Consider the following 13,163-nt stretch of genomic DNA (forward strand, 5'->3'; position numbering starts at 1 on the left):
ACAGAATTTCCCGGCGAATTTTATGTATGGGGCGGGGCATAAAGTATCTTTTGCGCAGAACAAGTAAAAAAGGAGGGACTTCAAATGTTAAAGCAAATGCATATATAGAGGTACCAGACATGTTTTGTAGTGTCAGGTACTCTATTTTGTAATCTGTGAAAGGGAAATCACAAATCGAGTGTCAACAAAATACATGGCATGTTGAGAGATTGAGCTCGTGAGAGAGAATTTCTCTCACAAATTTGAAATTTTTTGGCTCTCTGGGGACTGGTAGTAAAGCAGGTAAAATTGTATGGGGAAAAATCATTTTTATTTAATTGTAGCTTGTTTAGCATTAATTCCCGGGAAAAAACTGAACGACAAAGCCCCTGACTAATTTCTTTGGGTTGTCGTTCACTTTTTTTTACCTGAATATGCACCGAAAGCGAATTATTCCCACTTCTCTCAATTTTAATATGGGGATTTTTATCACTTCCTACCAGCGGAACAGCGCCATCTCTGTGGAAAATGGTCGAACAAAATGATTAATTGCTTGAAACTTACCCCTCACAGGAACTCGTCGAACGCACTCTTCGTCAGCCATGGATATGGCTTGATGGAGACCCTCCAGGGCCCGGTCGATGTCCTCCACTGTGTCGAGCGGTGGGTTGTCGTCGATGTGGCGGTCGACCACGCGTCGAAACTGGACCCAGTTGACTCAATGGTAGTCCTTCCGCTGGCACGGTGCAGGGGCCACGTTGTAGCCCAGCTCGGTCAGCACCGGTTGGTGGTCCGAACTCAGGTCGTTGACGGCAACCGGCTTGGCTAATCTGGTGTTTGCCAAGAACAGGTCCAGCGTCGATGGGTTGCCCGTCGGTGATGTGAAGGTTGGTTCGTCCGGAAACCAGACGGAATAGAGACCATGCTGGGAATGGTCGAATAGCAGGCGGCCGTTCTGGTTCTGCTGGTAGTTCCGCCAGGCCTCGTGCCGGGCGTTCAGGTCCCCTCCGATTACGAAGCGGGCATTGGTGCGGGTTATGATGGCAAGGTCGTTCTTGAACTGCTGTGCTGTACCATTGCTAACGGTACATTGCCGGGGGCAGTAGACAACGATGAACCGGACGTTTCCGGTCGATGTTTCCACCTCAACGCCGACGGCCTCGATGATGGAAGTGCGGTAGTGGGGTAGGGTGCAGTACTTGATGCCTTTCTTGATGATGACCGCGACACCGCCCCCCCTGGAGCTGGTGCGATCAAGCCGGACAATGCTGTGGTCGGGCAGCCAGAAGCTGTCACCGGTCTTGAGGTGGGTCTCGGTGAGAAGGCCCACGTCGATGTCGTGCTTGCGGAGGAAGTCTGCAAGCTCAATGTTTTTCGCCCCTACGGAGCGAGCGTTCCAGTTGGCAATCTTTATGGGTTCACGGTCCATAATTAGCGACGAAGGAGATGATAGCTTGGAGCTGTTGTGTTCTTGTTGCGCAGGTGCGCTTGATGATGATGGCCTGGGCCAACAGTGTGACGATCTCATCCGTTGACAGCGGAGAATCGTCTGTAGCTTCACCGGTTGTACCGGCCAATCCCGGAGCAGGGGGATCCGTCGATGGCCCGGAGGCTTGACCGGGTACTGCAGCGGCAGCCAACTGGGCAGCAGCCAACTGTTGGTTGAGCGGGAGCGGCGGCAACACTGGAATTGGCCGTGATTGGACCGGTGATAACGGAGGAAAGTTCTGCGCGTTGTTTTCTGGAACCTTCTTGCGACCGGGCTGGCTGTTGGACGAGGCCTTCTTCCGGATCTCGGCGTATTCGGCCCGCTTCGGACAGGCCTTACTCGTGGCCTTGTGGGCGGCACCGCAGTTGGCGCATGTGGGAGTGGCTTCCTCGATGCTGTCGCAGTTGTCGATCTTGTGGTTTTTGCCGCATTTGATGCAGCGGCTGGCCATGCGGCAATTCCTGGAGTCGTGCCCGAACAATAGGCAGTTCGAGCACTGAGTGACGCCACGGTGGGTCGGCTTATACCGCTCCCACTTCACTACGATGTGGAACAGTGTGCGTGTCGTCTGGAGATCCTTCACGGTTGTGGAGTTCTTCTCCAGATGGACCAGGTAGAGCTGGTCACGATACTTGATGGCCTTGCTGCGGGTCATCTTGTGGACTTCGACCGGTTTGAGGCCGTTCGCCTTAATCGCGTCCATTAAGGTGGTGGTGTCCATGTCGTGGAGCCCGCGCAGCACCACTTTCAGCGGCTTGGTGGCCTCGATGTCGTGGGAGAAGTACTCCAGCTTCATCCTGTCCAAGAGGGCCTGAACTGCGTTGAAGTGTTTTTCGGCCGGGACCATCAGTTTGTAGCCTTCCGTGCACCGTTGAATGGTGCAGCGAAGGCCCTGCTTAATGTAGAAATCCAGCTGCTCCCATAGCCCGGGAGGGAAGCCCTTCACATAGAAGGGTGGCAACTTAACTTTTTTCGGCACCGTCTCAGGGTCCGACTGCGGCTGGGCTCCGTTCTGCAGGGCCGAGAACGGATTGTTGCTCAGCAGCTTTTTTGCTGCTGATGCGGTGGCGCTGCTGTCTTCAGGTCTGGGTCGTTTAGTTCCGGGAGGCCCCGGCTGCGGGTCCGCAACGCCTGTCGGGATGGGCAATGGGGTTTTCTTCTGCTTCTTCTGGGCTGGCTCGGTGGTCGCGCCGTCTCCTGGGAGAGTCTGTTTTCCCGGTAAACCGGCACTCGCGTTACCGCGCGATTTCTTACCCATGGCTGGGTCAGCGAGAGCGTCACTACACAACGCGGAGCTAATTTGACTTGCGAACGAACGAACGAAACTAGAGAGAATTCAAATCGACTGAACTGCTCAACAGTCTGGCAGCGAATGTTTTTGTTGACGTCAATGGCGTTGTTAGTTGTTTATATTTGCGATATTAAAGTTGGAAAATAGGGTCCACGGCGTGCTTTAAGCGATGGATATTCTTGTTTGTTTATGGTTGTTTTTATTGTGTTAAGCAAAAATGATGTACGAGGTGCTAAACTGCGGTAGAAACTCCGAATCAAATTAAAATTAAAATGGAAGAATCATTCTGCAATCCTGGCATCATTGGTCAACTCCGTTAAACACCATGCACTAATTTTCGACGGGCATTCATCAAAAACATTAAGAAGAGTGAGAAGCTGGATTGCCAAGTCCCGTCCCGGCTCTTTCAATGCGTATTAGAGGTCCCCAGTAACTGTGCAAAATTTGAACGAATTAGGTTATAATTTCGATTTGCGGAGTTTTAAATTTTGTATGGGAAAATGAACGGGAAACGAACGATCCTACTAATTTGCTTACCAGAAATCTAAATATTGCTCAAATTTCTAGCTTTAGATTGAGAATACTATACAAAACAACGATGTCGAAACTTTGTACAAAAAGTTATTATTTTCCTTGGTAGGGTGATAGCTCACTTTCAATGAATCATAGGTTTTCGATGGATTCGATTACATTTCTCAGCACTATAAAATGCAAAATTTACCCTTATAAAAATACCATACCCGAACGATAATCGAAATGATACAACTATTCCGCAAATGGTTTGGATGATACAATGAACACGTCGTTAAGCATAATAACAATTTTAATTTTTTTTAGGGTAACTTAGCGGAAGAAACCATCTTTCTATGACGGCGATAATATGAACCACTGACAAACAGACATAGCACTCGCAAGTTGTTCATCGAACAAGCATTTAACGGTCAATTTAAAAGTATCTTAGTTGATAGTACCGGCACCTGTGGCGTGCATAGTCAATTCCCTTGCGTTTGACGTTTACACACTACCGCCATCTGTTCAGCGCACTACCCACCACAGTGTACTCAACAGATGGCGGTAATGTTTTAGCGACGATGATTTACAGTGTGAAATATTCCGTGAGTTATGTCTGTTTGTCTGTTTATGGACTATTGGGTAGTTCAACGCTAAATGACCAATCGATCAGACGCGACCTTTTCCAGTTTGCATTAAATTTAACACCATTTTATGTTATGGCAGTCATTCACATTTTTGCAAAGAATCGGTTATTTTGAAAAGGGGGAATAAAGTTCAAAATAGTGTATTCGATATTTTTCAACAAATCATAATTCGAAAACGTTAATTGCAATAGAAATAACGGCTGAGACAAAGTTTTTGCAGCAGATATCAGGAAAAATATACAGATAATTTTGGTAAACTTATCCCTGAAAGTGTTTAAAATTAACATGAATTACAAAAATGTCCCTCTTAAATATTTTCTATTAAAATGCTCAACTTCTGTGAAATTTTTCCAAATCATGGATTAACAATTTTTTGTACGTTTTTTGATTTCTGTAAAATTTTGCTTACACAATGATTTTGATAAACTAAAATAATATTGTACAAACAAAAACTCCAATTTGAATTTGGTAGCTAGTGTTATCTTGTGTTCTCCAAGTTGTTAGCTGCCCATCGGAGTACCCCCATGTTTGTCTTTTTCATCAGAATGTGTCGCTTAGTTCGAGATCAAGAGCACATTGCTCTCCAAACCATGTGTTCACAATCCCTACCCTGCCATCCATTTGTTACAATTTGTTACCCCTAACCTCGAGATAGCCACGAGTAATCGGCCCCCGCTTTACTAACGTTAGTTTTAAGTAATTTTGTAACCTAAACATTGAATATTGGCTCCGCAAAGCTACAGAAAATGAGCCTGGAAAAATAAACGCAACTTGATAATATCGCAGTAGTTAGGATTTGATATGTAAAAAATATCAAAAAACTATTTAAGTAGATTATTTTTTGTTATTAAAGATTTAAACACATTTTGAATATTTTACGAAAAATTTCTTGATTTTACTATCGTGTATGTTTTTCCTGAAAAGGAATTATTTTTTGCTATAAAATTGTCTCAGACGTCATTTCAATTGGAAGTGACATTTTCGAGTTATGATTTGTTGAATAATTCAAATACGACATTTTGAAGTTTTTTTTTGCGATATTCAAAATGTCCTAATTTAAGAAAAAATATGACCAATTATGAAAAGTTTCATGCAAATTGGAAAAGATTGAGTTTAAAATTCCTTTTTTTTTTGCTATTTAGCCTGGAAATGCTGTAATCTGAAATCGTCTAAAGCTGGATCTTTGTAAACTTGGTAACTCTGTCAAAGATAGCAAATCGACACTCGAGGTTTTGGCCACAAATACCAGCTTCATTGCCTCAGTGTGCGTAGCCTGACTTATCACTATCACAAGTTTCCGACTTTTTACCAGGCTAACAAATTTTGCCGAAAACTGATAAGTGCCGGAAGTTGTCATTACCTCTTTACTGCCAGTTTACCAAGTAGATAGGTATAAAAGGAACATATATCAGCAAGTGCAACATACCGATTTCATCAAATGCCAAAATGGTGTGCTCAAGAGCTTTCGTATTGCTGTGCAGTGCAGTTTTATTTCAGCAGGCTTTATGTTTTTTCGATCCACATCCAGAAGTTGGTGAGTATACATATTGTCTGAAATCCCGTTCAATACTAATTCAAAATATATGTCAATCTTATTTAGGAGAGAAACTTGCTCGTGAGTATCATGCTGGTAGTACTCGTGGCGCTACCTATCCGATGGAGTACGGTTTAGGGCACTACTTTGAAGGAGACATCATTCTGAAGCGTGGCCGTGCTGGACTCATATACAACGAGATGAGATGGCCGAAAGGAGTGGTACCGTATAAGGTTGCTGGTAGTTTCGGTAATGTCTTGGCCTACCCATCGGTGGCTGTTGTTTCATTGACCTGTTTTCAATTTTAATTCCATCAGCTACTAAAGACTGGGCAGTGGTTCAACGGGCGATAGACCAATATACGCTTATGACCTGCATCCGATTTGTTAAGCAAACCAAGGAACCATACTACGTTACCTTCTGGAATAACGCAACTGGATGCCACTCACACGTCGGTTTCTACGCGGACAACAACTACCATCAGATCAATCTTCAGACTCCGGGCTGTACGACTTACTCTGGAACTCCGGTGCACGAAATGATGCACACTTTGGGGGCCTTCCATGAGTTCACAAGAACCGATCGTGACAATTACATCACTATCAATCGGCAGGCTCTGCTCCCCGAGTATCAAACTGATGCGTTCTACAACGCTAACTTTGGCATCACACCGGCTCAGTATGTTTCGAACTATAATACCAGCTACAACTACGGTTCGGTAATGCACTATTCTCGGTATGCCGGTGCTGCAAGTGCCCTGACCCCGGTCATGTCACCGAAGAAGATGTGGTGTACCGATTTTGGCAACAATAACGGATTAACTGACACCGACATCCAATTGATCAATGCTATGTATTGCAATAATCCAAGTGTTATGTTTTGATGTAGCAAATTTACAGTTACAGTGAACTATCAAAGAATTACATAAAATAAATAATTTACAAGACAGGGTTTCGGTATTGTTACTGTTCATGGGCACTACCGAAACTGTCCGGTTTTTCCAGTTTTTATAATGTTCGACCTAATTGCTCAACACAACAACATTTTTGAAGATGGAGGATTAGGCCAGATGCCAACAGACTGAACGTCATTAGGCCGATAGGTCAAATGGTTTTTTTTTCTTTGATTTGTTTTACGTCGATCTTGTTTTCCGTACTGAGTACCAATGCTACCGACGCCAGGAAGGCAGCTCCCACACCTGGACTCTACCTATCGACTCAACAACTCATGAACCGGGGACCAACGGCTTTACCTGATCAGAGATTTTATGCCTCAGAAAATCCCGGCTACACCAACTGGGATTGAACTCAGACCCGGCGCCGCTTTGGTTAAAGGGATATTTTATTCGAAATTGAAATTTCTGTCAAACAGCATAAGTATTCTTAATATTTGTATGCTTTACCAGCATATTCCGATTTGCTATTTCCCGGATGTTTTCCCATGTTTTCCAGGAATTCTGGAAATTTTTCCGGTTGTGCGATTGTGCAAATGCGTTTGAGCCGTAAGGATCACTAAGTTAAATGAGTTATTACAAAGACAGAACAAATCAAGACCAACATGTGAAAAGGGCATACAAGCTTTTGGTAAAGAAACCTCTGTAGGCCCTTTTCACGCGGACCGAGGGTCACACACGCAAACCATCAACATCACCGGGTAGTGGAAACTTTTCCCTTCTCGATGATGTTGTTGGTTTGCGTGGGCGACCTTCGGTTCGCGAGAAAAGGGCCTACAGAGGTTTGATTATAAAAAAGCTTGCATGCCCTTTTCACATGTGGCTCTTGAAATTGTCAATGTTTTTATTGCTTTGAACATTCACATAGAACTTTTTCCAGGATTTGTTTGGAATGTTCTCAAGATGTTTTAAAAATCATTTCTCTTCACAGAGTTCTTTTCAGAATTTCTCTAAAATAAATTTGAAAGCGTTCCAGATATTCTTTGCAAAACAATCCGAACAAAACCATGGAATTCATCCTAACACTTGTCGGATGATTCCGCAAGTAAGCTAAACTTAACTACGTTTGTATGAGGAGTTTTCCAAGGAAATTATCAGGAGAGTTTCAAGGTATTCCGAAAAGAATTGCAATCTTATTTCGAGGACATTTCTAAACAAATTCTGATGAGAAATCTAAAAAAAAATGCTGGCGTTAATTTTATGGAATTTGTGAAATACTTAAACTAATTAGATTAGATTAGATTAGATTAGATTAGTTTTTGTTTTTATTAAAGAAACTTTCAGCTGGGATCGCAGTAATCCGCGCTTGAAATCTGACGTGTTTATTTTCGCTGCGTATTTTTCTTCCGCTGATTTTTTTGCATTAAACATCATTTGTTTGTGCTGTAATTGAGTTTTAACCGTTCATGAAATTGTGCTATAGTGGATTGCCTCCCGGAAGCCTAAGTTATAACGAGAGTCTCGTCACCGTGGGCTAGTTTGAACCCGGTTCGGTTGGCGAATTAGCCCAGGAAAGTGCTGATAATGTGTCCGTCGCGAGTTTTGATGATGATTCGGTAGTGGACGTTGCCGTGAACCAGCAATTTTTCCGCTTGCAGAAGTGCTCGGCTGCTGGTCTCTCGCATATGTCGGAGACTGCGAGCAATCTGAAGGGTGCCTCGATGGATACGCCCAAGACTGGACGGGCAGTAACTGGTGGCCGTGAACGGTTCCTGGGGAAAGCACTAGACGCGATCCTCCTCCCAGATGACCATGGCAATGCAAGAAAATTTGTTTTCGTTAAAGGAAATATTACGACAAAGGTAATTGCTATTACATACATACGTTTGCAAACAGTGACAGATAGCGAACATGAAGATCCAGTGGAGATGTCGAGCAAAGGTGCTATATCCTAGACAAATGGTAAGTTCTAAATTCGCTGTTGTTGCCGTCGTAGTCGCTGTAGGCAGTACCATTCGTATATTTAAAATAAACCATCAACCACTGAAACTACATGAACTATAGCGTATCTCTGTTGTTCATTACATAGGTACCAAGCGAAAACTTAATCATATTTTGTCGTGGAGTATTCTGGTTTTTAGAATCTCAATGATCCTGCAGGGATCGTTTTTGCTTAATGAACAGAATATCATGGGTTTAATTCCAACCTCTCCCACAACAGAATAAACCGCCATCGGTGGGTTCCGAGAGCATGTAGCGCAGTTAATAATCAAAAGCTGAATTGTGTAAACCATGAATTTTGGAAACGGTGTATGCGTGATCCAGTTTGTACACAGCAAAAAAATTATTTTGATATCACATCAAAGTGGATGCACTACAATCATGTCGAGAATTTCATGTAATTTTTATGACCACATAAATAAACAAATGCAGTAAAAGCAGCGTAATGTCAGTTCATGCTTTGTATTAATGATAATTTTGTCCTTTTTAGCAAGTAATATTACACCATATTTTCGACATGATTGTAGTGCATCCACTTTGACGTGATATCAAAATTATTTTTTTGCTGTGTAAGACATTGTTGGCTGCTTTCGGAGACGTCGTTTCATTTGAATAACTTTTTGTTAAGTAGGTCGTAGATTGCGCAACCGTTATTTTCTTAATGAGTAGAAGATCATGGGTTCCCAAGTAACATTTTAAGTTTTATGAAGTAATACAAAACTACTATAAAACAACATTCATAAAACCTTGGTCAAGGCTACTTTGCCATTGATGCATCCACCAAAACCTCATTAATACCCCGTTCACATTACAGCCTATATCACGTAATATAGGCTGTCTTGCAATGAGCACTCATACATAGGATTTCCAGTGAAAACTAGATGTGTGAGTGCTCATTGCAAGACAGCATATATCACGTGATATACGCTGTAATGTGAACGTGGTATAAGACTAGACTCTGTCTAGTTGGCCCATCCTGGAGAAGGTTCTGAAGGGTATATTTTCGAAGCTCTTCAAGATTGATTTACTGCAAAAAGGTTGTATGACGAACGTATTGAGAACCATTTGAAACCCGTATTTGAGATACAATAAAAGCTATTTGGCAACAATAAAAACCCTTTTAAAGCCATTCTCGCTAGCCGCTTGCTGAATCCACTAGAAAAATCATCAATCAAGATAGAAAAGGATTCATAAATATCATCCGATCTTAACAAAATAATTGAAATATAATCTGATCATATAAAAATCCTATTCAATTTCCAAAATTATCAAAATTGTTCTCATAAAGCGGCCTAGTTATAGGTGCCACATTAAATCTTATGTGAACTGTACTTGAAAACATCGAAAAAAAATAAGTCCGCCCTCGGAAAACGTTGATTCTGCTTATTATTTTTAATTGAGAAAAAAAATAGTTATTCTTCAGATTAATCATTAAGCTCAGCCGAGATATGTTTTATGATCATCGTATTTTAAATATCTGCTCATTGCTAAATTGACCAAAATAAAGTTATATCCAAGGAAATACACATTGAAAACGAAGATTGTAAAAATCAAACAAAATAATTGTAATATTGCGGTGGTTCAAAAGTTGGTTTTCATGGGCCATTTGTGAAAAAGTTGTTTTGCTTTAATGAAATCCCTAATAAATTCATAAGGTTTTAAAATGGCTTTTATGACGAAAACTTCCTGACTGAATTGTATTTATCTAAAGCCATTTTGCTTGATCCAAACCCGTTCAGATTTATGGCAGCATTTATGGAGGCAAAGTTGCCTGCAACAAGTTAAACGTCACAGTTTGTTTATCTTTCGACAGTTGCGTTGTTAGATCATTACAACGAGGTTTTACCAACCGGTGGAAACTAATGATTTTAAATTGGCTCACTACTTGACTAGCCTATTGGTCCCAAGCAAATCGATTAACGTATCCCATTCTAGTCGAATTTCCAGTACTACACTATGTTTGTTTTGATTCGCTATGAAAGTTTGACAGATTAAAAGAGGGGTTCATGGATTTTACTATGTTTCGAGGGGTGCATCGATTAGCTTGGGACCGAAGATAGTACCAGAGCTGAGCCAAAAAGTTGAGCTCGTTTCTTCTGGACCTTCTGGTCTTAGAGTTACCTCTATGGTTTTACTCCAGCGTTCTTCCAGGCGATTTTATCCCGCTGGATTGGAAGCAGTTACTAAGGAAATGTACGGAACTGTATTGCAACATTTCGCATGTATAATGGAACAGCTGGAAGCTCAATTGTTCCCGTAGAAGATCCCCTTCTTCCGGATGGTTCCAGAAGTGCACCATCAAACGATGCAGTTTAAATTAAGTACGCTTGAATGAAAATTTGAACCTTTCGCTGAATAAAATTACTGCTATGAAGCGGAAACCAGTCAATCTCCGCTTACTGCCAGTTTCAGTGGTTTTTTGTAGGTACAAATGCAAATTATTTCGTTCGTCCGATCTGGAGAAGGCTGGTCTGTTTTTAGACTTTTTCATAAAGGAGACCGTCAACACCAGTCAGAACGTGATGCAAACGTTAGATGCTCAGTCGTTGCTGAAATTGACTTCCCTTCCATCGTTAGCATCGCTTGAATTTTTCATCCTACTTCGTCTTCAAATTTGGAAACAGAGTAATTGGGGATTTTATGATACACTTTAACAAGTCTAAACAACAACAATAAATGCCTCATTTAAAACCAAATGGTTTTATGGCTGCTTTTATAATGATAGAACAACTTTATAGCGAATTTTATCAAGGCATTAATAAACAATTGCTAATGAAGTTTATGATTGATTTACAGAACAGTTTTATGGAGGGATTGCGAGCTGCTTTAAATTTATTTTTAAAACAAGAAAGATTTTGACTTTCTCGACAGACTATAAAAGGTTTTTAAAACAGCAATAAGCTGAATTATTAATCAGGAATGGTTTACACTTTGCAATGCTGTATTCAAACTAAATGGATTGTTCATTTCCGTTATAAAACCATCATAAACCAGACTGGATGCCAAGTAGCTGCTGAATTGTTACTTGTTAATTGTTAATTATAACCCAAGCTTCGTTACATTACTGAGTTGACCTAACCAGGCATCTATTTTAGAAAATCGTTTATAATAGAAATCGGTAAAACTATCCGGAAAGTAACATGTATACTTAGACAAATGTGACGAAATAACTACTTTTACGTGAGACGTAATCCATATTGGATGTAAATCATGGAACGTAAACAAACATTTCATGTAAAATTAAGTGTTCTCAAACCGAAATATAAGCAACTCGACGAAAAGGGCGTTTGATTGAATTGTTTTTCTCGTTTCTTTCAACTGATTCTTATGTCAAAAGGACCGCTTACATGTGTCGGCCTCAGGGAACCGAAATTTACATGTCTTTTTCGTAGTGTTTACGCCTGATCAGTGTTCGAAAAAACTCAAAAACTCAAATCTCATGCATGAGTTTATGCGCCTATGAGTTTTGCCTTGCAAAATTCAACGTCGCAAAAATCACCGATGAGTTTTCAGGTTAAAAAATTCATTGCTTTATATTTTGGCGTTATTCATTGTTATTACTATTGTTTGTGCATCAGGGGTTCGAAAACTAACACAACATGCATAGGCATGCTATCAATTGACGTTTCAGTGGTTTTTAAGAGTTTAAAGCTGGAATGATTTTTCGGCGTTGTGGGTGTGAGTGCGTGAATATACATGAGAATCTCAAGCGTGAATTTTGTTTGCCGCATTCGCACGAGATTTTATTCTTGCAGAGATTTGAGAATGATTTTCCGCCTGATCCGGTTCGGAAGACATGTTAACTACTTTCAGGGATTTCATGTCATTGTAATATCTTCTTGTAACCGATAATGAACGATCGTCGGGCGTAGCTTGTTGTGATGTAAGGGGCACAGTGGCCTTAAAGCGATCGTTTTTGCTTACTGAGCAGAAGATCGTGGGTTAGAACCCATGCCCCTTACATTACAGAGCGTAATGAAATTTGGCTAAAAAAAAAACTGGTACGTAAAAGAAGTAGCATTTGAGTTTTAGGAAAAACGTTTTGATTGGAGATCCACACACTTAGATTTTTTGCCGAGATGCCCAACAAACAATTGCCTATTGTAGAAATGACTTCTTGACGATTTTATTCAACTGCATGCTTAATAATACTTGTACTATTTTGAATAATAACTTCTGTTCAGGCTTTTTTCACACAAATCTGGAGAATTTATTCAACCACAACATCGAAATATTTGGTGTTGAATAAGGTATGTCAAGAAGCTTTTATTCGACTTACAAGAGTTGTAACAGAGCTTATTCGTTCAAATTTTTGATTATTCAGCGTTTATTAGACATCATTACTTCCTTAAACAGTGATGGTATAAAGATGTATTCAAACGCTTGATTCTCATGTGAAATAATGTTTAATTAGACACTATTATACATTTATTAAACGATTATTCTACTACAGGATAATTAATCCGAAAATAAAAACGGCTCAGAGCTGGGTTGTTTTCGTTAGTGATTGTTGTGTCATTATTTCTGTCGAAGCACGCACCCACCAAACAGATACTAGAAAATGTATTACATACATACATACACACATGTCGTTAGATGGGATTCGAACCATGTCATTCCGATCACCAGCCATTTGCCTTGCCATCTGAGCTATCCTAGAATACATCATATGGGTAAGCAATAAAAGCTTGAATCTGAATACCTATCAGCACTCCCAGCTGCAACTATAGCTACTTCAAGGATATGTGAGAATGATTAATTCATTCATAGTTGTTTTACATGAGACTCTCTCAAATTTCGATGGAAAGGATGCTGGGCTA

The 13,163-nt window shown here is 40.9% G+C and overlaps 1 protein-coding gene across 1 annotated transcript; it reads left to right on the plus strand.

Annotated features, from left to right (window-relative positions):
- Window positions 1–5,629: 5,629 nt before the first annotated feature.
- LOC135710981 (astacin-like) lies at window positions 5,630–6,333 on the plus strand. Its single transcript, XM_065233720.1, has 2 exons — window positions 5,630–5,699; window positions 5,768–6,333. Exons 1-2 carry the CDS (start codon window positions 5,651–5,653, stop codon window positions 6,331–6,333), a joined length of 615 nt encoding a protein of 204 aa, XP_065089792.1. The 5' UTR covers window positions 5,630–5,650.
- The last annotated feature ends 6,830 nt before the right edge of the window (window positions 6,334–13,163 follow it).

The sequence above is a fragment of the Ochlerotatus camptorhynchus genome, unplaced genomic scaffold (genome assembly GCF_037179485.1).
Source record: "Ochlerotatus camptorhynchus isolate MF236.1 unplaced genomic scaffold, CSIRO-AGI_Acam_v1.1 ptg000037l, whole genome shotgun sequence".
NCBI lineage: Eukaryota > Metazoa > Arthropoda > Insecta > Diptera > Culicidae > Ochlerotatus > Ochlerotatus camptorhynchus.

Coding starts and splice junctions, on each gene's coding strand:
- LOC135710981 (XM_065233720.1), top strand. CDS start 5,651: ATGAGATGGCCGAAAGGAGTGGTACCGTATAAGGTTGCTGGTAGTTTC. Junction 5,700..5,767: donor TAAGGTTGCTGGTAGTTTCG/GTAATGTCTTGG, acceptor TAATTCCATCAG/CTACTAAAGACTGGGCAGTG.